Source organism: Bufo bufo, chromosome 4, assembly GCF_905171765.1.
Source record: "Bufo bufo chromosome 4, aBufBuf1.1, whole genome shotgun sequence".
Classification (NCBI taxonomy): domain Eukaryota; kingdom Metazoa; phylum Chordata; class Amphibia; order Anura; family Bufonidae; genus Bufo; species Bufo bufo.
In genome coordinates this window covers 235,741,421-235,768,367 of record NC_053392.1, presented here as the reverse complement: position 1 = coordinate 235,768,367, position 26,947 = coordinate 235,741,421, and the positions used below count along the sequence as shown (strand labels likewise).

At 42.5% G+C, this 26,947-nt stretch overlaps 1 protein-coding gene across 1 annotated transcript in view; it reads left to right on the top strand.

Moving 5' to 3' along the window:
* The first annotated feature begins 2,283 nt into the window (after positions 1-2,283).
* The window catches only part of TP63 (tumor protein p63), a 211,290-nt gene continuing 186,626 nt past the window's right edge, over positions 2,284-26,947 (top strand). Inside the window, exon 1 of the mRNA XM_040428380.1 lies at positions 2,284-2,427. Coding sequence (XP_040284314.1) covers positions 2,309-2,427 — 119 coding nt within the window. The 5' untranslated portion in view covers positions 2,284-2,308. The remainder of the gene's footprint in view (positions 2,428-26,947) is intronic.

Genomic DNA, 26,947 nt, shown 5'->3' with positions numbered 1-26,947 from the left:
AAACATAGTTTTAAATAATTTTGTATAATGTTTTTTTTTTCTTTTTTCTTGTCAATGTCTATATTTAAACAAAAAACATAAAATCCTGCAGTTTTCGCACTGGCCACTAAGTCTAATAATAGGCCCCACTTCTTAGTCTGTACAGATCATTTAACTGCAGTTATCTCCTCATCATTACAGGCAGGTTTAGAATGGCATATATAACCTCTGTGTATAGATAAGACAAGATCCATCAGTCACAATAGGTGAAAGGTCAAAGCTCATCTATTCTTTTCTCCTACAATGACCTCTGCACATGCCTAGAAAACTCTCCCATACAAGTCAATGAGGTCCTCTCCAGACCATTGTGCCTATGGTCCATGGGGCTGCCGTAAAGCAATTTTTTCTTCTAAATGCTGTTAAGAACAGCTCAGGCATGAGTAGCCCCCATAATCATGTACAGGAAATAGAATACAATAATCTATAATCAGAAAATAAAAGCAAATTAGAAAAAAGGACATGTTACTATCCGGTGACACGTTTCCTTTAAGGGACAGAACAAACCCACCATTAAAAGGTAGTTTCTGACCTCTTGAAAACCCCCAAAATAATAAAACCCTAAAAATAAATCGGCAAATAGACTTGAAATCACCCAGATGTCCCATGTCGGTGGTCCCCAGCTCATCTTTGTTTAATCGGTGTACAGCAATGACATGGTGTACTTAACTCTGACCACAGAGGCAATGTCAGTATGTAACATAGTACATAAGGCCGAAAAAAGACATTTGTCCATCCAATTCGGCCTGTTATCCTGCAAGTTGATCCAGAGTATGGATATGTGATTGGCTGCCAAGATCACAAGTCGATGGTTATGTACCTATAATTTATTCTTAGCCAGCTTAAACAGGTTTTGCGAAACAGTTGAAAAGTTATTTTGACATTACTTACGTTGTCAGCATACTGTCAGTTTGCATAAATTGCCATGCACCAGATCCCGTGTGAAATACACCACACCAATATGTTTGTGTGTAACGGTGCTTAAAATATAGGGAAAATTCCCTGCAAATAACAGATGCAAAATCAATTAACGGATCTATAATTAATGTTGTAACTGATCTCTTTTGTGTACCCCTTATTGTCTTGCAATTTACTCATGCTGTCATCCAAAGTATTTAGGTTGGCGGACATTCAAGACTTCAAGTTTACAGGATTCACAATTCACAGATGTTCAGGACTATCAAGCAGTCTGTGGGTGGAGAATGTCAAGTTTTAAATAGCATTCTGACCACTCTGGCACATACACAGCAGAGTTAAAGAATTTCCACATGGCACTTTCTACAAGACATAAATGATACACAGTATCCGAGGGTGTCTCATAAGTGTGGCATTTCTGCTGATGTTTCCATCATAAAGGTGCACTCTAGTTGCCTAGATTCCCTAATTCTAATTTTTCTTCTTGGAATCAGTTTTAAATTAGATCCTGATTCATATTTTCTTCGTTCTACAAAACCACAAAACCTGTATCAGCTTACAGTACAATGTTTGGGTGGGAGTCTCTGTAGGAACCAAGTAAGAAGAAGGACACAGCAACCGTTACGGTTCCTCTCTGCTTCCTTAGTAGTTGCTATATACTGGAAAGTTGTCAGTGCAGGATAATGCAGCTATCAGTAAGTGAGTGCCATTTTTATGTATTCCAGTATACATTGATGTTGTTGTTTATGTTGTCTGTGTTCACATTTTTTATTTGATCACAGATTGATCTTTATGAAAGTGGGATTATACTGCTGAGAAGAAGCATTCTGACTTCAGCATCATAACAACCGATAAATTGCAAAAATGATCTTGGGAGTACGAGTACACTGTATCTGATGTAAAGGAATTTCCCTGCATTGACAGCCTTACCACAAGACAGTTGTTGTGTATTAAGGACGTAAAAATTCCCCTCTAGGTTTTGTGCTTCAACGTAGGCTTCTAAACCAGCTTAGCCTCGACTAAAGTCCACAAAGACATGGCAGCACAGGAAGAACAGTCATAAAGTGCAAACTGATCAATGGTTACAACCTAGAAAGTCTAAAATTATACTCATACGCTAGCCACAAGTTGGCCAATTGCAGATCAGCTATGTATCATGTATGCCAAGATTGACTCAAGCACCAAGCAAAACAAATAAATAAGTGGAGGTGCCCAGTTGGAAAGAATCAGTGCCACTGACACTTGGTAGATTTCATTGGCTCATCCAGTCAAAGTCCCGCCTATTGACAAATGTGAAAAACTTTTATCACTTCTGCCAGTTGTCACTATAGTTGAGGTGTTCATACTTTATATCTACATGTACATCTCTACTAGATATTTATTTCTCTATTTATATCAAAAGAAGCTGAAGGAAATGAATTTTGAACCCTCACCTTGTACAGCTCTGTCATATCATCCTGATCCACACATATCACGGTGAGTCAACCTGCTTCATTTCTGGTCTACTTTATTTCTTGTTTGGTACTTTTCAAATATAGATTATTATTATTTTTTTTGCAAGCTTTTGAATCTTTTTAATGAATCTATTTACAGTACTGGTCACATTATTTAGCAATGTACTTGCATTTTATGGTAAACTGTACACTGGAGGGACTTATTCTGTTGAGACACATGCATGGGATAGGATTTTGTCCGAAATGTGTAAACCTGGCTGATCGGTTCTTTTGTACGGAAAACCAAAAAATACTTTTGGTTTTATTTGCATATCGCTCTGGTGCTTGATTTCTTTGTTCCAATGTACAGGAAAAGTACTGATTAATTTGGAGTTTGAGACAAAGATCGTAGAAATATCTGAGAAATAAAAAATGATATCAAGCTATTCTGATGGTCAGTGGTGGTATGATTTGTTAGCCCGTTATAACTTCATTCATTAACATTCACAAAGAACTACATCATCTGTTCTCTTTATATATTAATATACAATAAACCATTGAATAAACCAGTGCATAAAGGTGCATTATTATTTATTGTAACCTACTAAAGGAGATTGATTGGAAGTAGACATACTATATGCATTGTATGATGAACAGATTTCATCATTATTTATTCATTGTATTGTTTACTATATAGACAGGGAATATATTACATTTCTTTGTTAAGTTTCATGGTCAAAAATGATCGGATTGACATAATTTGTATTTTCATATTTACTGTATCATTAAAAAAAAAAGAAGCCAAATCACATAACAGGGCAACAATAAGATCAATAGGTATGTTTCCATTTAGCGCCTGATCCAAAGCTTTTTTCATTTGATAAATGTGCATACCAGCTTTCTGTAGCGCATACCACTAGTGATAATAATGCATCTTCAGTGATAGTAATATCAGAAAAATGCCATGTCAATGAATCAACTATGTAAAATCTACATTCCGAAAAGTATTTTTCATCTGCTTGCTGCCAGCAAATAGAAGGATAATTGAACATTCCACCTGTACATGATGATTATTTCTCATCGTCTTCTATTCATTATTTGTTTTTGCAAAGGGATTGGGGGTTGGCTGTTAGGGAGTTCCCTTTAAGAACAATGGGGGACAAAAAGTGGAAATCAGAAATTTTCTTCTTATTGTATTTCACATACAACAAGCAGCTATATCATCCTGTGTGTACTGTTACTTTTTGGCATAACTTCACTTTCTATTGTGCCTTCATGCCTGATTAAAAAGTGTGCTGAAAGGAGATCTGAAGAAACATGTTCATGTTTACATCTCTTATAGCACCCTTTCCATATGTATACACATACAATTTCAGATAAACAGATTCAGAAACTGTTATCAATTTAGCTATGATCACTATTAGGGTTGAGCGAATTGAGCTTCTGATCATAAATCCGAAGTCGATTCTCTGTTTCCGTTCAGCATTTACAATGTATTTGCTTTGTGTAGGAAAACTTTGTCTTGTCCGAAATTGCGCAAGACTTTGGTAAATGACTTTGGTATACCTTTCTGCGGATTTGAAAACATTTTAAAATTGGAATCCGAAGTCGACTTCGGGAATGGCGGGTACCTCGGTACTGAAGCCGACTTCGGATTGCTATTTTAAAATGTTTTTAAATCCACAGATAGGAATACTGAAGTCATTTACTAAAGTCTTGCGCAACTTCGGACAAGACGCAGTTTTCTTACACGGATCACATACATTGCAAATGCTGAACAGAAGAACATTGCAAATGTTGTATAGAAACAACATTACAAACAAAGTTTTTTAACAAATTGACTTCTGATCTATGATCAGAAGCTCGATTCGCTAAACCTTAATCACTATAGCAGGAACAGTACAGTAAAGAGGTCATGTTACTGGGTAACCACACTGAATCAATTAGGATTTAATACGTGCTGACACTGATGTTGACCCTGATAAACAGAAAACACTGTCCAAGTGAACAGAAATCTGTACCAAGAGATGAAAATGTTGTAATAATTGCATGTTAGTGGTTGCAGTCTGTGTACAGCGTAGTCAAATATGTTGACGATATACCATATACATTCAACAGGAAATAATCAAAAAAAAATTATATAAAATCCTTGACTGCATATCTATTAACCCCTGCAGGTTAGGATTTTGTATAGGCACAATGGAAAAATGGCAACAATTACTGCCTTGCGTCTGGGTAGACAGGTCTCCATCAGCTTTCACCCATTGCCATCTGTTAGGTTGCTTTCTGAATATGAGTGAACAACTTTTCATTTGGATTAAATGGGTTGTCCAGGTTTTTTCATTTGACCCCCAGCCAGCAGCCCTTATGTAGAAATCCATACTCACCTGTTTCCTGTCACTCCATTCCAGCAAATTCGCCCCAGGACTCTCTTCACTGGACTTTTGATCCCCATGTGTCAACTTTCACATGGACAGGGCATGTCCACCACTGAAGTCAATGACCAGTGGTAATGTGTTCCCAAAGACACACACTGCGGCCAGTCACTGGCTGCAGCAGCAAACACGTGATCTGGTCCATGCAGAATTTAAAGGGGTTATCTGATATCTAAAATATCCCCCCAATGCCCGGTCCCCCTTGCATGGATTATACTTACCTGCTCCACGGCACTCATGTCGCTCCGGATCCCTGGAGGTTGCAGCTGCATCTTCCCATCGTTCGGATCAAAACATCTGGTGATGGGGGGAGCGGCCAATAGCAGGCCACGTCGGGCACAAGCCCCCTTCAGCTTTGTCACTGTCACGGCCTGATATTGGCTGCTCCGCTGTTGCTGGATGTTTTGATCTGAGCGACGGGGAGATGCAGCAGTGCAGCAGTGCAGGGATCCGGAGTGATCCGCGTGTCGGGGAGCAGGTAAATATAATCCATATTAGGGGCCGGGCATTGGGGGGATATTTTAGATAACCCCTTTAACAGACTGGGACTGGAAATTTTGTGAAGACAGCCCAGAAGGGGAGCCAGAATTGGAGTGGCAGGGAACAGGCGAGTATGAATTTCTCCTTAGCTGGAGAATAAATAAATATTTTTTTTTACCAGATAACCATTTAAAGTCTTGACTAGTTTGTCCACTCCAGGAAGTAAGTTTACACTGCCCCCACCGTACAAACTCTGAGATCCATAACAGTAACCAGTATTTAAGTATAACTATGTGTTTAAAAATACAAATTCCATCTTTTTAGAAAATATTTTTATTAGTATTTTTATTAGTGATATGACAGCTCGCTAAACCTAAAACACATTCTATTTATTATGCTCTCACACATAGGTCTGTGAAGTCCAGTTCGATATGGAGTAATTACATTTTAACTGTTTCCTAGATCATCATGAAAATGTACATCCGTTTCCTGCAACTCCATATACATGTAAATAATGGTGATTAGTACTAACATCTGGGATTGGAGAAACCAGCCAGTTCTAGGATATACATATTGATGACCTATTCTCAGTACAGGTCCTCAATATGAGATTGGTGGGGGTCTGACAACTCACAACTTACCAAGCACAGCGCAGTACTTTATATAGTGTCTGTGCGGTATTGCAGCTCAGCCCCACACTTGAATAGGTACTAAGCTGCGTCTAGACCATGCGGCCAGTGAACATCACGTCACACAGCCTAGGAAGAGGCCTAAGCTCTCATGAAGCTGATTGGTGTGGGGTCCTGGAATTTGGACCCCCGCCAATCTCATATTGATGACTTATCTTGCAGCTAGGCCTTCAGTATAAAAATCCTAGAAAACCTCTTTAAGTATAACAATTAATGCTGATCATTATGCGAACAAAGGGAGGGTAAATGAGACAGCCAAAAACCTCAGGTATGCCCTAAAAGATGCCTTTGCATTTTGCATGAACAGGCAGCAATGTACTGTTATACACAATGGACATATGATGGTACATTTTTGAAAAAACATTACATGCTTGAAAAAAAAAAGTTAAAATGGGACTAAAAAATGGAAAAATATTACCGTAAATATATTAAAAGATTAAATAAATAACAACTCATTACAAAAAATACAATAAACACAATTATTTTAAATCATTTTATTTAATTAAAGTGACAAGAACATATAAAACATACTTATATATCCACACATTTGTCTTGAGTCCAGACCCATACCATTCATTTTAACGATAAACACCATAAAAAAGGGAAAAAATACTTTTTTATGTATTCCCCATACTAAAAATCATGTAAATTAAGTGTTACCATATTTTTTACCTAAACAAATCTGGAAAGAACAAGGCCTCAAATAGGTATGTAGCCATATTTTTTCTCATGATACATTGTACTTCATGTTAGAGGTAAATTTGGGTCAAAATATTTTCTTTTATTTATAGAAAAACTTAACATTTACAAAAAATTCTCCGTTTTTTAAGCACCAATTCAGTTATAAAGTGTTGAGGGGCTTATATAATAGAAACCACCCATAGATGACCCCATTTTCGAAACTACACCACTCAAATTATTCATAACTGATGTTAAAAACTTTGTTAACCCTTGAAGTATTCCACAAGAATGAAAGGAAAATGGAGGTGAAATTTCAAACTTAAATTTTTTGTGCAGATTTTCTACCATTTTTTTTCATGCAACACAGCAATGTTTAACAGCAAAACAAACTGCAATATTTATTACCCTGATTCTGCAGTTTACATAGGGTAAATACCACATATGTGTTAGTAAACTGCTCTATGGGTTAGGAGAATGGATAAGGAAAGTTCAGGAGATATATAGGATGGAGGAACTCTCCAGTTGGGAATCGCACGTACATGACAAATTTCACAAAATGTGGTCCCCCTGGACCATATGGTTAGAAAATATGAACAACCCATCAGATATGCTTTAGCCCGCTTGTTTAGTATAGCACTCTACCCCCTCCCACACCCCCCATGCTCAGCAGCCAATTTCTGTCAATAGGAAAAAAGAAGCCGACATACCAGTTCCTTTATACAGTCCTGATCAAAAGTTTAAGACCACTTGAAAAATGGCAAAAAATCATATTTTGCATTGTTGGATCTTAACAAGGTTCCAAGTAGAGCTTCAACATGCAACAAGAAGAAATGAGAGTGAGACAAAACATTTTTTGAGCATTCAATTAATTGAAAATAACGATTAAACTGAAACAGACTGTTTTTCAGCTGATCAAAATTTTAGGACCACATGCCTTTAAAAGGCCAAATCTGTGCAAAGATGTGGATTCATTGTCATTTTCTGTCAGGTAGTCACACGTTGTGATGGCAAAGGCAAAAAAAACTCTCCCTTTTTGAACGTGGTCGGGTTGTTGAACTGAATAAGCAGGGTCTCTCACAGTGCGCCATCACTGCTGAGGTGGGACGCAGTAAGACAGTCATTTGGAATTTCTTAAATGATCCTGTGGGTTATGGAACAAAAAAGTCAAGTGGAAGACCCAAAAAAATGTCATCAGCACTGAGCCAGAGGATCCAATTGACTGTCTGTCAAGACACTGGAGAATCCTCGACCCAAATTAAGGCCCTTACTGGTGCTGACTGCAGCCCCATAACCATCAGATGGCATCTGAGACTGAAGGGCTTCAAAAACAAAAAACGTCTTCAAAGACCTCGTCTCCTTGAACGCCACAGAACTGCTCGTTTGGACTTTGCAAGAGAGCACCAAACATGGGACATTTAAAGGTGGAAGAAAGTTTTATTCTATGATGAGAAAAAATTTAACCTTGATGGTCCTGATGGTTTCCAACGTTACTGGCATGACAAGCAGATCCCACCTGAGATGTTTTCTACGCGCCACAGTGGAGGGGGCGCCATAATGGTCTGGGATGCTTTTTCCCTCGGTGGAACAATGGAGCTTCAGGAAGTGCAGGGGGTCAAACGGCCGCTGGCTATGTCCAGATGTTGCAGAGAGCATTCCTCATGACTGAGGGCCCTCGTCTGTGTGGTAACGACTGGGTTTTTCAACAGGACAATGCTACAGTACACAATGCCCGCAGGACAAGGGACTTCTTCCAGGAGAATAACATCACTCTTTTGGCCCATCCTGCGTGTTCCCATGATCTAAATCCAATTGAGAACCTTTGGGGATGGATGGCAAGGAAAGTTTACAAAAATGGACAACAGTTCCAGACAGTAGATGGCCTTCGTGCGGCCGTCTTCACCACTTGGAGAAATGTTCCCACTCACCTCATGGAAACGCTTGCATCAAGCATGATGAAACAAATTTTTTAAGTGATAAACCATAACGGCAGAGCTACTCATTACTGAGTTCATGTTTGGAAGTTGTATTTCTGTTTTGGGGGGGTTTATTTTTTTTTTGGAGGTGTGGTCCTAAACTTTTGATCATCTGAAAAACAGCCTGTTTCAGTTTATTTGTTGTTTTCATTAAATTGAATGCTCAAAAAATGTTTTGTCTCACTCCCATTTCTTCTTGTTGCATGTTGAAGCTCTACTTGGAACCTTGTTAAGATCCAGCTATGCTAAATATGATTTTTTGCCATTTTTCAAGTGGTCTTAAACTTTTGATCAGGACTGTATTGTTTATTTATATTTTCATCAGTATATATCCATTTAGCAGTCTTTTGACAAATATGACAATCTGTACATCATTGACATGTGATTGTAACTTGCTGCTCCTAAATGTCATATATTTGCAATGTATGCATGTAAAGCATCATAAGACAATTGTTACCCAGTTGGCTTTGTAACCACCTTTTCTTACATTGTTTCGGCTTTTCTTTAATATTGGAAAACTAAATAAAGATTGTTGAAAAAAAAAACAGCTCTATGGGCACATGGTAGTTGTCAGAAGGGAAGGAGTGCCATATGGTTTTGGAGGGGAGATTTTGTTGAAATGGTTTTTGGGCACCATATTTTAAGGGACCCTGACGTACCCGCTACAGTGGAAACCCGCAAAAAGTGACCCTATTTTGGAAACTACACCCCTCAAGGAATTTAGTAAGGGGTGTATTGAGCACTTTGACCCCACAGGCGTTTTACAGAATATAGAAACACTTGGCTGTGAAAATTAAAATCTGTCATTTCTTCCAATAAAATGTTCATTTAACCCCAAATTTATAATTTTCACAATGAGTAACAGGAGAAAAAGCACCCCATAATTTGTTACCCATTTTCTCCTGAATACGGCAACGCCCCATATGTGGATATAAACTGCTGTGGGGCACACCACAGGACTCAGATAGGAAGGAGTTTCATATGGGTTTTGCAGCGTGGATTTTGATGGACTGGTTTACGGGCAGTTTATTGAACAGTTTCTAGGGTACCATTCCACAAATTTTCTGACAAGGATACATTTTTATCTGTGTAAGGACTTATTTTTTTGCGGGATAAGAGAGAGATTCCCCTCCCTCTGCAAACTCTGTACATGCCATGGTCCGTGATGAACGCAGCATACAAGGAATTAATGCTCCGGCAGCGATGTATTCACTGATGTCGACGTATAAAGCAGGAGGTTGACTGTCAAGAACAGCCTGGCCCCTGCAGTTGATCAAGCGAGCGGAGCTCCTGCACTCGCCCAATCACAGCACCGTAAATGGCGCAAGTCACGTCCCGCTGTATTGTACATGTATGGCGCTGGTCAGGAAGGGGTTAATGTATAATTTTTGGGGCTTGAAATGTGGTGATGCAAAACATTTTCTTTTTAAAAAGGGTTTTTATTGTACAAAAGTAGAAGAAAGAAAAAAGTGAACATTGCAGTTTATCAAAATGTCCCGCAAAAAAACAAGCCCTCATAACAGCTGCATCAACGAATATATAACAGTTGTAGCTTGGAATGCAACATTGGAAAAAGGAAAAAATTGCTTGTCACTAAGTCCCAAAACAGGCTGGACACATACTGTATGTGAAACGTGCCTTACTAAACCAACACTGTGATCATTGTACTGTTCAAACAGTAATTGGAAAGGGGCCCCATCATAATTTTTTTCTCAATTTCCATGTCCCCCATCCTGTTGACCTAGTAGAGTACTGTGTGTCCACCTCTCCCCTTGTTTCTCCTCTGCCTCCCCCCTCTGCCAATCCCTTCATTGGCACCCCACTGCCCGGCAAATTCAGTTTAAAATACTAACAGCTACATATAAGGCTGTTCACAACCTTTCCCCTCCCTACATCTCCCATGTGCTTTCCTGATACATCCCCACATCTCAGGTCCTCACAGGACCTCCTTCTTTGTTCTCCACTCCTCTGTTCTTCACACAATCAATTACAGGATTTCTCACATGCCGCTCTCTAACTCTGGAACTCTCTGCCCCAGCACATCAGACTCTCCCCCGACATCCAAACCTTCAAAAGTAACCTAAAAACCCACCTCTTCAGGAAAGCCTACCACCTGCAATAACCTTGCTGCCACCACACAGCCAGATGAGCAGCCTTTACTGTCACCTACTGTGTTCTTCCTCCTTCCCTTGTAGATTGTAAGCTCTTGCTAATGGTTTATAATTGTCTTTGCAACATATGTACTATGCGATGACTAAATGACAACTCAAAATTTCACTAACAAGGACTGTAGCTGTGTTCTAGTCCTGCAGCGCTAAGAAGCAGCTGAAGAAGCAAAATAGCAAGTAAGCATTCCTATACAGTGGATATACAGTCTACACAACCCTGTTATGTCAGGTTTCTGTGATGGAAAAAATTAGACAAAGATAAATCATTTCAGAACTTTTTCCACCTTTAATGTGACCTATAAACTGTAACACTCAATTGAAAATCAAACTGAAATCTTTTAGGTGGAGGGAAGAAAACAAAAAACAAAAAAAATAATGTGGTGCATAAGTGTGCACACCCTCTTATAACTGGGGATGTAGTTGTGTTCAGAATTAAGCAATCACATTCAAAATCATGTTAAATAGGAGTCAGCATACACCTGCCATAATTTAAAGTGCCTCTCATTAACCCCAAATAAAGTTCAGCTGCTCTAGTTGGTCTTTCCTGAAATTTTCTTAGTCGCATCCCACAGCAAAAGCCATGGTCCACAGAGCGCTTCCAAAGCATCAGAGGGATCTCATTGTTAAAAGGTATCAGTCAGGAGAAGGGTACAAAAGAATTTCCAAGGCATTAGATATACCATGGAACACAGTGAAGACATCATCAAGTGGAGAAAATATGGCACAACAATGACATTACCAAAAACTGGACGTCCCTCCAAATTTGATGAAAAGACGAGAAGAAAACTGGTCTGGGAGGCTACCAAGAGGCCTACAGCAACATTAAAGGAGCTGCAGGAATATCTGGCAAGTATTGGCTGTGTGGTACATGTGACAACAATCTCCCGTATTCTTCATATGTCTGGGCTATGGGGTAGAGTGGCAAGACGAAAGCCTTTTCTTACGAAGAAAAACATCCAAGCCAGGCTACATTTTGCAAAAACACATCTGAAGTCTCCCAAAAGCATATGGGAAAAGTTGTTATGGTCTGATGAAACCAAGGTTGAACTTTTTGGTCATAGTTCCAAAAAATATGTTTGGCACAAAAAAAGCTGAACATGAGGAGGAACTTCATCTTTCAGCATGACAATGACCCAAAGCATACATCCAAATCAACAAAGGAATGGCTTCACCAGAAGAAGATTAAAGTTTTGGAATGGCCCAGCCAGAGCCCAGACCTGAATCTGATTGAAAATCTGTGGGGTGATCTGAAGAGGGCTTTGCACAGGAAATGCCCTCGCAATCTGACAGATTTGGAGTGTTTTTGCAAAGAAGAGTGGGCAAATCTTGCCAAGTCAAAATGTGCCATGCTGATAGACTCATACCCCAAAAGACTGAGTGCTGTAATAAAATCAAAAGGTGCTTCAACAAAGTATTAGTTTAAGGGTGTGCACACTTATGCAACCATATTATTTTATTTTAATATTTTTTCTTCCCTCTACCTAAAAGATTTCAGTTTGTTTTTCAATTGAGTTGTACAGTTTATAGGTCACATTAAAGGTGGAAAAAGTTCTGAAATGATTTATCTTTGTCTCATTTTTTTACATCACAGAAACCTGACATTTTAACAGGGGTGTGTCGACTTTTTATATCCACTGTAGGTAGTGACTTGCGTGTAGTTTTAAAATCATGTCTGTTTTAAAAATAGGGTTGCCATCAGGGGCATAACTACAAAACTAGAAATGACTGGGCCCCATAGCAAATTTTTGACTTCTCCCGCAGCAACTTTCCTGCAACCCCCTCCTCCCGTGCAGCATGTGACTCGTCACCACTATGGCTAGTCATTAGCTACAGTAGTCACATGCCTCAATTCAAAATGGATGTTGATGCGGGTAGACCCGGGATGTGCAGAGCAGGCATCAGGTAAGTATGATCACCACCATGGGTCTCGGAGGTCTGAAAAAAAGTGGACAACCCGTTTATTAATATAATCTCTTAACAGGTCCCACACAGCAGTGAAAACACCCCAAAACTCAGTCAGCTGTGTGACAGAGTTTTGGGGTGCTGTCAGCGGCACTTTCAGGCCAGCAGGCCTAGGCATTATTCATGAGCTCATATACAAAGTGTCCCCCCACCTCCCCCTGAGCCCCCCTTCTCTCCCTTCCCGCTCCACTCCTTTTGTCTCCTGGCACTGAGCTACAAGTCAATGACAGAGACAGTGATATGCTGACCTGAGTCCTCAGAGACTCAGTCCCCTGATGCCCAGACTCTGCACTTCCCTCAGGATGCACAGGACGAGCATGTGCTGCCACTGTGCTCCTCTTCCAATCCTAAACTGTTTCCGAACGTGGCAGTGCAGCGGACCGGACCGGGGGTAGTATGTGAGTGCACAGTGGGCTGATGGGGGTAGTAGTCGTACTCACGGTTTTGCAGCTCCCTGGGTCGGCATTCAGTGATGAGGAAGATAGCACTAAAAACTCCGGGGCACTCTCTATTGCAAGGAACACCAGCCAGATGGAAGTTCAGGTGCCCTTGATGGTAATGGGTATGCTTAGGGTGCTTTGGTGGCTGGGCCCCTGTGTTTGTGACGCCAGCACCATGAGGTGCAAATAGGAGATGATGTGGAATAAGGAGACCAAGTTTCTTAACAAACTCCCAGTACTTTACTGAAGCTGATCCAAAGGTCATCAATGTATGCAAAAGTCATTTACAGCAAGGCAGCTTTTACAGTCATTCAGATTAGATCACAGAAGTTGCATAAGGGGCAGTTTTCTATGACAATCAATCTTTCTCCTTTGTTTCTCCAGGCTGGAGGGATGGACTATCTCTGCTATACTGTATAATCATATACGTCTGTATCCTCTTTAGGAATACTATATTCTGAAAGATGGCCTTTCTGTCCTTGGTTATGGTGGGCAGCTTGTAGCTTAGAATCTCTCCACCTAATGCAAAGGAGACTAGAGCCTGATAAACGACAGTTAACTTCCTTTGCCAATATTCTCACTCCCTCTCTGAGTTGCCTGGTTCTTCTGTAATCTTTCCCTTCTATGGGCTGGCACATGGAACTAACTTTGGAGTTTTTGTAACTCTCCAACATGGCTGCTGAGGTGCAGCTTTGTCCTCAGACATCACACACACTGACCTCCTTCTCCTCTGTACTGTGTGCAGGGTGGAGTCCGCCCTGGGAGGCTTGTTAGAACCTCCCCCTCCCTATGCAACTTTATTGGAACTCATATACAAGCACGATTTACATAAAACACAATCATAGTAGGAGCATTCACACGACCGTAAGTGTTTTGCGGTCCGCAAATTGCGGATCCGCAAAACATGGATTTTTTGCGGGGCCACGGAACGGAACAACGGATGCGGACAGCACACGGTGTGCTGTCCGCATCTTTTGAAGCTCCATTGAAATGAATGGGTTTGCCCCCGTTCCGCCAATTTGCAGAACGGATGCGGATCCATTTATACGGTCGTGTGAATGCTCCCTTATTAAGCAGTGTGTTTCAGGATACACTTTAGGTACTGAGAAAAGACTTGAAAATAACGTTTCAAAAGAATCAGAATAAACACATTCTTCCATCAATGTTCATCACTTTGCTACTAATCACTTCCCTTAAAGTTGTATATAGGTGAATCTCTGTATACAACTGAAATGCACTAAGTGAATCCGCATGGATGTTTGAAGTGTCCTGGTTAATCCACGATAAAAGGTGGATCAGCAAAGTGCACAATGACTTCTTGGCTGGAGGCACCAATGCGTAGAGCTTTGAATGTAATTGCCGCTGTAAACAGCTGGGTGTAACCAGGATGTAATTAGGGACAGGAAAACTGATATGCCGCTTTTGAAGCTAATATGTTTTAAAAAGATCATAATGTGTTGTGACACTTGGTCAATAGTCCAAGTCTGGAAATGTGCTCCATGGTGTTTTAGAGACTATAAATTTAATAATGGCTTTACACACACCTGCAGAATTCCCACTCCTGAGAATATGAGTCTTCCATGTTCTATAGGATCTACATGTACACAGTTCAGAGTGGTCCTAGTTCTGAAATGCAAAGTCCTGAGAAATCAGCATGACTAGCCTGTCCCCTAACTTGAATATGGTTCCTCAAAACACTTAATTCCACAGATATAACGGGAGCCAGTGCAGGGTTGTTATACCTTCTAAGACCAGGTCTACATGTTCTGGCTGCCACATGCTGTAATCCTGCCCATTTGTTGCAACCAATTCCTGCATAATTTTTAAAGGAAGACCCGCAAAACTGTGTGCCTGTTGGCCGTATGCAACACGTGGTACATGTAAAAATGGCCTAAAGCAAACAGCAAAGACAAATTCCAAAGACTGCTGCACCAGATCATGTATATAGTTTCTCTCCACAGAAAAATGCAATGTGGAGCTGCAGTATGCTGAACTGGAAGTACTAAATCCATCTAAACAGCTCAGGTCTAGCTGTGTTAAATGGGTTTTCCCACAATCAATATATGTCAGGGTAGGTGATAAATGTCTGACTACTGGGGGCCCACCACTGATCTTTCTTCCTTTTGTGGACAATTCGCTGAACGATTTAACCATAGGACAAGACATTTTTACCTTTTTACATTTAAAGAGATGGTCCAAGTTCAATGGAAACTCAGGTTGTTTCTGCAAAAAAGAGATCAGCAACGTCTGGCACTCCAGCTGTTCTGAAACTACAACTCCCAGAATCCTCCTTTCACCTCTATGGACGATATAAGATAAGCCAAGTAAATGTGCATGTTGGGAGTTGTAGTTTCACAACAGCTGGAGTGCTGTTACTGATACCTGGTCTAAAATAGCAAAAGGATCGATACCCCTTTTCTCCCCTGCTGCTTCCTGCACTGCGCTCCAGTCCTCCCCACTTCCGTTTATTTTCCTAGTTGCAGCAATAACATCCTGTTTACTGCTAAGACCTGTGACTGACAGCATGGTGATCTGAGTGCATAGAACATCATTATTACAGCCAGGAAGATGAGCGGGGAGGATGGAAGTGCATCGTTGGAAGAAGCAGAGGAGATAAGGGGTGAGTATTGATTCTTTTTCTTATTTTAGACCATTTCTAGGGCTGCCCAAGTTTTTATTTAACTCGGGCAACCACTTTTAAAGAGACTGTCTCATCTGGACATTTATGGCAGATATATGCTATAAATGTCTGATAGTTGTGGGTTCCTCCTTTGAGACCCGCTCCTTTATCAAGAACAGTGCCCTGCCATCAGGGCCGGCTTTAGGGGGGGCAAACTGGCAATTGCCCTGGGCCCCCATCACCAAAGGGGCCCCCTTCAGTCAGTGGCAGATGACGTTCGGGTCGGCAGCCCTGGGCCCAGCACCGCTGGGGGGCCCAACGCCGACCCGAACACCCACATACTGCGGCGGGGCACGGGAGCGCATAGTTCCTTGCCCCGCCACCGATCCCTGCCATAGGCTTCAGGCCTAGTAGGCCTGAGGGAGGCCTATGCAGTAGTGAAATCCCTACACAGGCGTGCGTGATGACGTCATCGCGCGCCTGTGCCGGGACGCAGTGCAGGGAAGTGTGCGCACCTGGACATATGTGAGTAATTAGCTTTTAGATTTTTTTTTTCTATGTTCTTTTCTTTTATGTGCCAACTTCGGGGGACACAAGAGGACATGTGAAGAGACAGTACATCGGGGGGAAATTGCAATATGGGGGAAAATTACTATGTGGGGGAAAAATATGGTGGGATTACTGTGTGGGGGCAAATTATTATGGGAGGGATTACTATGTGGGGACAAATTACTATGTGGGGCAATGTGGGAGAAAACTAGTGTGTGGGGCAGTGTGAGGTAAACTACTGTGTGGGGGCAAACTACTAATATGGGGGAAGTGTGGTGGAAATTACTGTGTGGGGCAGTGTGAGGCAAATAATTATGTAGGGGAAATTACTGTGTGGGGGGCAAATTACTATGGGGGTGGCAGTGTGGGGGAAATTACTATGGGGAATTACTTTATGGGGCAGCGTGGGGGCCTTGCTATTCGGGAGGCACTGCAGGGGCAATTCTATTATTTCTGGGGACACTATACAGGGATTATTGCCTGGAGCACAATATAGGGTGTTATTATTACTGGGGGCACTCTAGGAGGGGACATTATAGCTGCTATGGGCACTATAGGGACATTTGGGGTAATTTATCAAACTGGTTTAAAGTAGAACTGGCTTAGTTGACCATAGCAGCCAATCAGATCTCGCCTTTCATTTTTGACAGCTCTTTTGGAAATCCAGTTCTACTTTACACCAGTTTGATAAATGACCCCAATTATGTCTATTAGGGTCACTATTCTTTCAGCAGTATAGTACCTGAGGCATTAGGAGGCACAACAGGCAAAGTATTGGGAGTGGCAGCAGGATGACACTGTGGGGACACCAGGATGGGGAGGTTGATGGAAAAATTTAGAAAGCTAACGTGTCTGTGTTACAAACTCTGTAGAGACAAGATGCGGCTGAAAGAATTTGTCATGGCGGTCTGGGTCAAACGGAGGAGAAGAGGAAAGAGAAGGGCTACATGATAGGGGATGTCCCTGGATGTAAGAGGTATGTGGTCACTATGACATGTAGAAAGTTTTTGTTTGTCTTTCCAACCTGCTTCTTGTTTTTTTTCAGTTAAAAGGTTTACCTGGGAATTTGATATGGATGGTCTATCCTCAGGATAGATAATCAGTATTAGATCAGTGGGGATCCGACTCCTGACACCCCTGCTGATCAGCTGTTTGAAGAGGCCACGGTGCTGACAAGATCTCCGGTGAGCACTGCGGTCTCTTTATAGTTTACCAAGCACAGCGCCGTACATTAGACAGCAGCAATGCTTGGTATTGCAGCTCAACTCTTTTCACTTGAATGGGACTCAACTGCAACTAGACCATGTGACTGATATACAGTGACATCACTGGCCTCCCAACAGTTGATCGGCAGGTGTCCCGGGAGAGGGACGCCAGACGATCTGATATTGATGACCTATACTAAAGATAATCTTATACACCTTGTGGTACTGTATTACACTGCAGTTTCTCTGCACAAGAAAAACCATGTGTAATCCGCAATCAGTGCAGGCAGGCTATGTGTGAATGTGTTGTTTCTGCAAAATTTCTTTTAAGGCCCCACTTAAAATGTTGCCCAGGGCCTCACTTTGTCTAAAATCGGCCCTGCCTGCCATGAATGGAGAGCATACTCAGTACTCACAGCCAGAAGACAAAAGCATTTCAAAGTATATATTATTTTTTAGAATGGGAGCAAGGGAGCTGGGCGCAGCCTGGGCGTAGTGCTCTTTGACTTGGGGGGAAGTCCAGGCAGCTGAGGGTTAAGGTTAGGTCGTGGGGAGGGGTCTGGGTCAGCTATTTTCCCGGGCAGTATATAAAGGGAATGGGGGGCGGAGTTTATCAGTCAGGAGCTTGTGAAGAAGCAGGAAGGTTTTGCCCGCCCACCCGCCCAGTATATCGGCAGGGGGTTGAAAGGGTTTGTTGTGGCGTGGTAATGGAGGGTCCTGGAAGGCAATGATAGGTTTAAGAGGTGCATGCCAAGGTGGAGTGTGCATCTCAGGAGGTTCGGTAAGCTTGTGCATGGGGCTCCTGTGGGCAGATGGGCCTACAGGGGAGACTAATTACAGTTGGAGTATTCGGTGCTCTCGGGTCGGTGACCGCGGCCGAGGGTAAGACGATATTACATGTGGAGGTGAATGGTGGAGAACACAGCTTACCTGTTGCCTTCTAGGATCCTATTCAATGGTTCAGATGTTATGATAATTGTTATGGTAATTGATATGTTATGCGTGTTATTACGTATTTTCTGTGAAGTGCTAATTAATGTTGTTGAATAAATTGGCCGAGAAGGCTCTTTTCCCAAGAAGATGTCTCTGTGTGTTAATTGGGGAACAGGAAGGGGCGGTAAGGTAGATGGGTGGTTTATTGCCTGGGTATCTTCCATCCTTTAAGTCATAGAAATCTATGGCAGATCGATTCACACATATTGGTATGGATATGTGTTTTGATCAGCTGAAGAATAAAAAGGGAGAAAAGCAAAAAAAAAAGATCAGTGGGATGAATTGCAACTTTATGCAACTGTATACTGACCGTATAGTTTTATTATATAGGTTTCTTTTCTCTTAAAGGTGTACACATGTGATGCAAGCTTAAGTGCGTTTATTCTTTGTCTCCCTTTTATGCATTTAACCCCTTAACGCCCAACGCCGTACATGTACGGCGCAAGGTCCGCAGGGCTCTGGGGAACGATCGGGGGGGAGTCGTGGCACCATGCCTGCTCTTACCGGCAGGCAGCCATGCCGGGTAAGGGCAGCATGGTGATGCATCGGCACATCGCAGTGCAGGAAGCTGTCAGAGGCATTGGGGAGGGTCGGGAGGAGGTCAGGGGGAGGTGGCAGGTGCTGAACAAGTCAGCATCAGTCACCTATATGGTGAGGCAGGGGACACCAGTGTTTTGGGTCCCCTGCCAGCGCTGCTATTTGCTGGAACAATGCTCCAGCCAATCGCAGCGCTATAGCTGCACAGGAAGAGGTAGAGCTTCCCTGCATGCAGCCATTCTAGCTGGTGACTGCATGCAGAGAGGTTCTGTGCTTCTCTGTGCTGCTTGTTGGCTTGCTGGGACTTGTGGTGCACACCACCACACCTGCTGAAAAGAAGAAAGTAGAAAAGAAGAAGAACATTTGCAATAGCTGCACAATTTTTTTTTGCTCATTTGCAGCTGTTCCAGATCCCTAAACCACCCTCCATCCCTGTCCCTTCCCGCCCCCCCCTCCCTCCCCACCAGCAGCTCCCCCCATCCTTTTTTTTACAGACGCCATTTGGTCCGTGCACTTTTTAGTAATTTTTTTTTACCATTTTCCAGCTTTGCACCACTTTTTCTGTGTGCGAGCTGTGACCGCCAAGTGTTGTTCAGTGCATACCTGCCTGATCAGCACCTGCAGAATATTTGTGCAGATTTTTTGGAAACTTTTTCATTTATTTATTTTTGTTAAAAAAGAAGAAAAAAGTAGTTAGGGCTTTATATAAATATATATAGAGTTCTATATTGATATAGATATATATATATATATATATATATATGTTACATTTTTAGCCAGTGTTCTCTGTAGTGAATTTTTATACTACAGTTTTTGCACGTACGATCTGTGTGTGTGCGTGCTGCAGAGCACCGATCAGTAGTGTGCTCCGTAGCATCTGCACGTTTTTGAGGTTATTGTTTTTTTTTTGGTGTGAAAAAAGAGTTGCAGTTAGTGGTAGTAAGTTATATATATATATATATATATATATTTCAGTTAGTGTGTGTGTGTGTGCTGCAGAGCACCGATCAGTAGTGTGCTCAGTAGCATCTGCACATTTTTTTATTTATTTTTTGGTGTAAAAAAAGACCTACAGTTATATATATATTTCAGTTAATGTGAATTTAGATTTTTGCACAAACGCACCATCTGTGTACGTACATTTTGCAACCACTGAGCACCAATCAGTAGTGTCCATTACTGATTGTGTCTGCTCATTTTGCACTGCAAGGTTCTTTTGTTGCAGAAAACACTTTTTTTGTGCAGAAGGCTTTTTTGTGCACAAAAGACTTTTTTTTGCAGAAAAAACTTTTTTTTTTTGCAACTTTTCTTCTAAATTTAATTTCTAATTTATTACAAGCCCCTTCACAGGTGAAAACACTACACACACCCCACACTAAATAAATGTTTACATGTTTCACACATCATACCCCAATAAAATAAAAATGGTCCTTTCATTCCAACGTGTATACTCAGCTGAAGAGGCATACGCCATGCTTGCCTCCGATACCGAGTCTGTCAGTGAGGGAGAAGAGGATGCCACTTTCCTCTATTCCTCTACCCCTCATCATCCGCTGATGAGGGGCCCTCTAGAAGGCGCCACAGGGTAGCAGAGGAGGCCGCCCCCCAGAGTGACCCCTTATGGACCCCACCCCCTGACGATTATCAGACCCAAATTGACTGCACAGACTTCACAGAAATAAATTATTTCAAAATCTTTTTCTCAGAAGATTTTATAAATTTGATGGTGACCCAAACAAATTTATATGCCCAGCAATTTATTTCCCAGGACCCTACTTCGCCATATGCTAGACCCCTAGGTTGGACCCCAGTAAGTGCAGCAGACATGATGACATTTTGGGGACTCGTGCTGCAAATGAACATTGTAAAAAAAACAACCATTAAGCAATATTGGAGTTCGGACATTTTCTACCATACTCCAAATTTACAGTCAGACCATGACCCGAAATCGATTTGATTCAATTCGGAAATTCCTACACTACAATGACAATGCACAGTGCCCACCCCAAAACGACCCAACATTTGACCGTCTGTTAAAATTTAGGCCTGTCATTGACCACTTCAGCACCAAGTTTGCTGAGATGTACAACCCTGATAAAAATGTATGTGTAGATGAGTCCCTATTACTTTTCAAAGGGAGGATTAGATTCCGCCAGTAGCTGCCTAGCAAACGGGCAAGGTACGGCATAAAAATATACAAACTTTGCAAGAGCAGCTCCGGGTACACCCACAAATTCCGGGTTTATGAAGGGAGAAATTCCCGGATAGAACCCCCAGAATGCCCCCACCCCATCCTAGGAGTTAGTGGGAAGATTGTGTGGGAGTTACTGCACCCACTGCTGGATAAGGGTTACTACCTCTATGTGGATAACTATTATACCAGAATACCCCTATTCATGTCCCTAACTTCCAGAGGTACTGTGGCTTGTGGCACAGTCCACAAAAATCAGAGAGGCCTCCCTAGATCCCTGGTAGGGCAACCACTGAGAATGGGTGAAAGTAGGGCTCTCCTCCATGATAACATGTGGGTGGTTAAGTACAAGGATAAGAGGGACGTCCTTGTACTGACCAACATTCACACTAACGCCAGATCCCCTGCCCCTGTACGTGGTGCCACAACCACTACCCCCAAACCAGTTTGCATCCTGGACTACAACAGGCACATGGGAGGGGTGGATCTTGCAGATCAACTTATGAAGCCCTACAGTGCTACATGAAAAACAAAAGTGTGGTACAAAAAGCTGGCCGTACACATTGTACAGATGGCTATATGCAATGCGTATGTGCCATTTCATTCTGCAGGCCACAGAGGAACTTTCCTTCAGTTCCAAGAGGTGGTAATCAAGGCCCTAAATTTTTCAAACCCAGATCAGGGAGGGTCCCAGTACTTCAGGAAGTTACGGTGCCCTTGTTGTACCAGGGCAACAATTTCCAGGTCAAGTCCCCCAGACAGCAAGGAAGGGAATGGACCCAAAAAAGATGCAGGGTGTGTTCCAAAAGGGGAATAAGGAAAGACACCATTTACCATTGTTTCAGAATCTACCACACATCCATGGAGTATTAATTAAATTTCATCCTTTATGCTCCCTGTAATATTTCCACTTTATATCTCTGATTTAGTCCACCTTGCTTGCATATACACTTTCCAACAACCGATACATATTTTTTTGTGTGACAACCCTGCCCTTTACACCTCTTAAAATGTTCGTACGGGGGTGCACTTTCCAAAAAGGGGTCACTTTGTTTTTTTTTATTTCTGGGGACATCAGGAATTTTTTAAATGCGACATGGCACCTAAAATCCATGTCTGTTTATTCAGGCCCACAAAAAACAGTTTTTGCACTTTGCCTCTAGAGACCTGCTGTGTGCCAATATAGCAGGCTACAAACACATATAGGGTGTTTGCAAAAAGGGGAGAAAATGGGGAACATATACTAGGGGGCATTTTTTCCTTTAACCCCTTGTGAAAGTGAAAAATTGGAGTCTGCTAGTAATTTTTCATTTTTACAAATGTGTGCTATGAAATCCTTTCTCTAGTATTTCTGCCTTCTGTGAGACACCTGTTTGCTGAAAAGTACCCTTTCCACCACTTAAAATGTTTGTCCGGGGTGCTCTCTCCGAAATGGGGTCACTTGGGGTTTTTCATTTCTGGGGACCTTTAGGAATTTATTTAATGCGACATGGCACCTAAAATCCATGTCTGCCAATTCAGGCCATACAGCATGATATAAGCACATATGGGGTGTTTCCTGAATGGGGAGAAAATGGGGAGCACAACCAAGGGTGAATTTTCTCCTTTAACCCCTTGTGGGGAAAAAATTGGGGTCTGCTAGTAATTATTATTTTTTCACAAATATGTCTTCTGTGAGACACCTGTTTGCTGACAAGTGCCCTTTCTACCACTTAAAATGTTCGTAGGGGGCTGCTCTTTCAGAAATGGGGTCACATTTTGTTGTTTTTTATTTCTGGGGACCTCAGGAATTTATTTAAGGCTACGTCTACACAACGACATTTGTCGCGCGACAGGGCACAACTACACTGCAACATTTGTAGCGCAACATTTTGTTGCACTAAAGTCGCGCAACAATTTTTATAATGGCAGTCTATGGTGTCACACTGCAACATGCAACATGCTGCGACTGCGACGCAACAGTTGCAGAAAAATCCATCTAAAATGGATTTTCTGCGACTGTCACGTCGCAGTCGCAGCATGTTGCATGTTGCAGTGCGACACCATAGACTGCCATTATAAAAATTGGCACGCGACATTAGTGCAACAATATGTCGCGCGACAAATGTTGTCGTGTAGACGTAGCCTAAGGCTAGGTCTACACGACAACATTTGTCGCGCAACATTTTGTTGCACCAATGTCGCGCGACAATTTTTATAATGGCAGTCTACGGTGTCGCACTGCAACATGCGACATGCTGCGATGCAACAGTCGCAGAAAATCCATTTGAGATGGATTTTTCTGCGACTGTCACGTCGCAGTCGCAGCATGTCACATGTTGTAGTGCGACACCATAGACTGCCATTATAAGAATTGTCGTGCAACATTGGTGCAACAAAATGTTGCGCAACAAATGTTGCAGTGTAGTTGTGCCCTATCCGTCGTGCGACTTATTGTTGCGCGACAAATGTCGTCGTGTAGACCTAGCCCAGTGATGGCGAACCTATGGCACGGGTGCCAGAGGCGGCACTCAGAGCCCTCTCTGTGGGCACTCACACCCTGGAAAAAGTCTATGGTGTATCAATATGCCTTAGACCAGGGGTGTCAAACTCAAATTCATCGGGGGCCACATCAGCAGTTTGGTCACCCTCAAAGGGCCGGAAAACTTACAGTTACTTGGCTTGGCCCTTGGGGATCTCGGACGCCACTTCCACACTTTGGCCGGGGGCTCGGTGGAGCTGATGTTGTGTTTTATCCTAATGAGAAAGATTTCATAATAAGTATTTGGAGAAGGTGCAGAGGGATAGCAGAGCAGGGAGAGGCTGGTGCTGCTACTAGGGGGTCATACCATGGGAGAGTAATAAAGCCCACCATAATGCCCCCCCCCCAGTAGTAATAATTCTCCTTATAATGTGACAGTGCAAAAAATACCCCCTTGTAATGCCACCATTTGAGCTAATGTCCTCATAGTGCCCCCATAATGTGCCAGTATAAAATACCCCTATATAGTGCCCCTAGTAAATGACCCCATAGTGCTCCACACCCTCCTTCCTCCTAGTGCCCCCCATAATGTACCAGTATAAAATGCTCCAGTAGATGCCCTCAGTGTCCCCCATAATTTGCAAGTATAAAATACCCCTTCTTAGTGTCCCCCGTAGATGACCCCATAGTACTCCTCTCCCCCCTTCCCCATAGTACCCACCATGTGTCCCAGTATAAAATTGTACTGTACAGAGAGCCCATATAAAATACCCCTTCTTTGTGGCCTCAGTAGATGCCCCTATAGTGCCCCCAATCATGTGCCAGTATTAACAGCCCCCCCCTGTGCCAGTAATAGCAGCCCCCAGTAATAACAGCCCCCAGTAATAAGAGCCCCTCTGTGCCAGTAATAACAGCCCCCAGTAATAAGAGCCCCTCTGTGCCAGTAATAACAGCCCCCAGTAATAAGAGCCCCTCTGTGCCAGTAATAACAGCCCCCAGTAATAAGAGCCCCTCTGTGCCAGTAATAACAGCCCCCAGTAATAAGAGCCCCTCTGTGTCATTAATAACAGCCCCAGTAATAACAGCCCCTCTGTGCCAGTAATAACAGCCCCAGTAATAAGAGCCCCTCTGTGTCAGTAATAACAGCCCCCAGTAATAACAGCCCCTCTGTGCCAGTAATAACAGCCCCCAGTAATAAGAGCCCCTCTGTGTCAGTAATAACAGCCCCCAGTAATAAGAGCCCCTCTGTGTCAGTAATAACAGCCCTCTGTGCCAGTAATAACAGCCCCCCCCAGTAATAACAGCCCCCCTTTGCCAGTAATAACAGCCCCCCTTTGCCAGTAATAACAGCCCCCGCCAGTAATAACAGCCCCCCCTTTGCCAGTAATAACAAACAGCCCCCCCTTTGCCAGTAATAACAGCCCCCCGCCACAATGGAAGCGCTCATCTCCCTGTGCCCAGCTACCGTCGCCAGCTCGCTCGCTGCGCGGGCCACATGACGAGGTCTGGCGGGCCGGATTCGGCCCGTGGGCCTTGTGTTTGACACCCGTGCCTTAGACTTTTCCTGCCATTCAGCAGCGCAGGGCGCACTATGAACAGCACAGGCAGCGCACTGAATGTAGGCAGGATATTGTAAATAAATGATAAAGTACATGGAAGATATTCTATATTGGACTGTAGTATTCAAGGTAAATTGCTGTGTTGGCACTTTGCGATAAATAAGTTAGTTTATGTTGCAGTTTGGGCACTCGGTCTGTAAAAGGTTCGCCATCACTGACCTAGCCTAATGCGACATGGCACCTAAAATCCATGTCTGCCAATTCAGGCCTGTCAGCAAAATTCATATATTGCCGTTTGCCTGCTGTGCGCCCATACAGCAGGCTACAAGTACATATGGGGCGTTTCCTGAATGGGGAGAAAATGGGGAACACAACCTGGGGTGCATTTTCTCCTTTAACCCCTTGTGAAAGTGAAAAATTGGAGTCTGCTAGTAATTTTTAATTTTTACAAATATGTGCTTTGAAATTCTTTCACTAGTATTTCTGTCTTATATGAGACACCTGTTTGCTGAAAAGTACCCTTTCCACCACTTAAAATGTACGTACGGGGGTGCTATTTCCGAAATGGGGTCACTTGTTGGGGTTTTCCATTTCTGGGGACCTCAGGAATTTATTTAATGTGGCATGGCACCTAAAATACATGTCTGTCAATTCAGGTCAGCAAAATCCATATTTAGCTGTTTGACTCTAGAGCCCTGCCATGCGCCTATACATCATTTTTGAGCACATATGGGGTGTTGGCGTATTCAGGGGGAAATAAGGAACAAAATTCAGGGTGCATTTTGTCCTGTTACCCCTTGTGAAAGTGAAAAATGTAGGTGTAAAGCAACATTTCTGGAAACAATTAAAATTTTTCATTTTCACAGCCAAGTGTTTCCTAATTCTGTTTAAAAACGCCCGATGGTCAAAGTGCTCACTACACACCTTGAAATATTCCTTGAGGGGGTTGTAGTTTCTGGAATGAGCTAACTTTTTGGGGGTTTCCACTGTAAGGCCACCTAAGGGGTGTCTTCACATGCGACACCAGCTCCCAATTACCATTCCAGTTAAATCTGCTCACCTAACACCATATGATGCTCCCTCCACTCTGAAGCCTGCTGTGCGCCCATACTTAATTTTTCAGCACATATGGGGTGTTGGCGTATTCGGTGGGAAATGGGGAACAATTTAGTGCTCTTTTCCTTCTGACCCCTGTGGTACGCCTATATAGCAGTATACAAGCACATATGGGGTATTTCTGTAATCAGTAGAAAATGGGCAATAAATTAGGGGATATATTTTCTCCAGTTCCCCCTTGTGAAAGTGAAAAATTTGGACCTAAAGTTCATTTTTCTGGAAAAAAAAATAATTTTTCATTTTCACAGCCAATTCCATGAATCACGGTTGAGGACAAAGATCTCACTACACACCTTTAAATATTCCTTGAGAGGTGTAGTTTCTGTAATGGGCTCACTTTCTGGGGGTTTCCACTTTAGGGGTACCACAGGGTGTCTTCATATGCAACATAGCTCCCAAAAGCCAATTCTGCAAAATCTGTCCTCCAAAAGCCCTATGGCGCTACTTCCCTTTTGGACCCTGCCATGCATCCATACATCATTTTTTGAGCACATATGGGGTGTT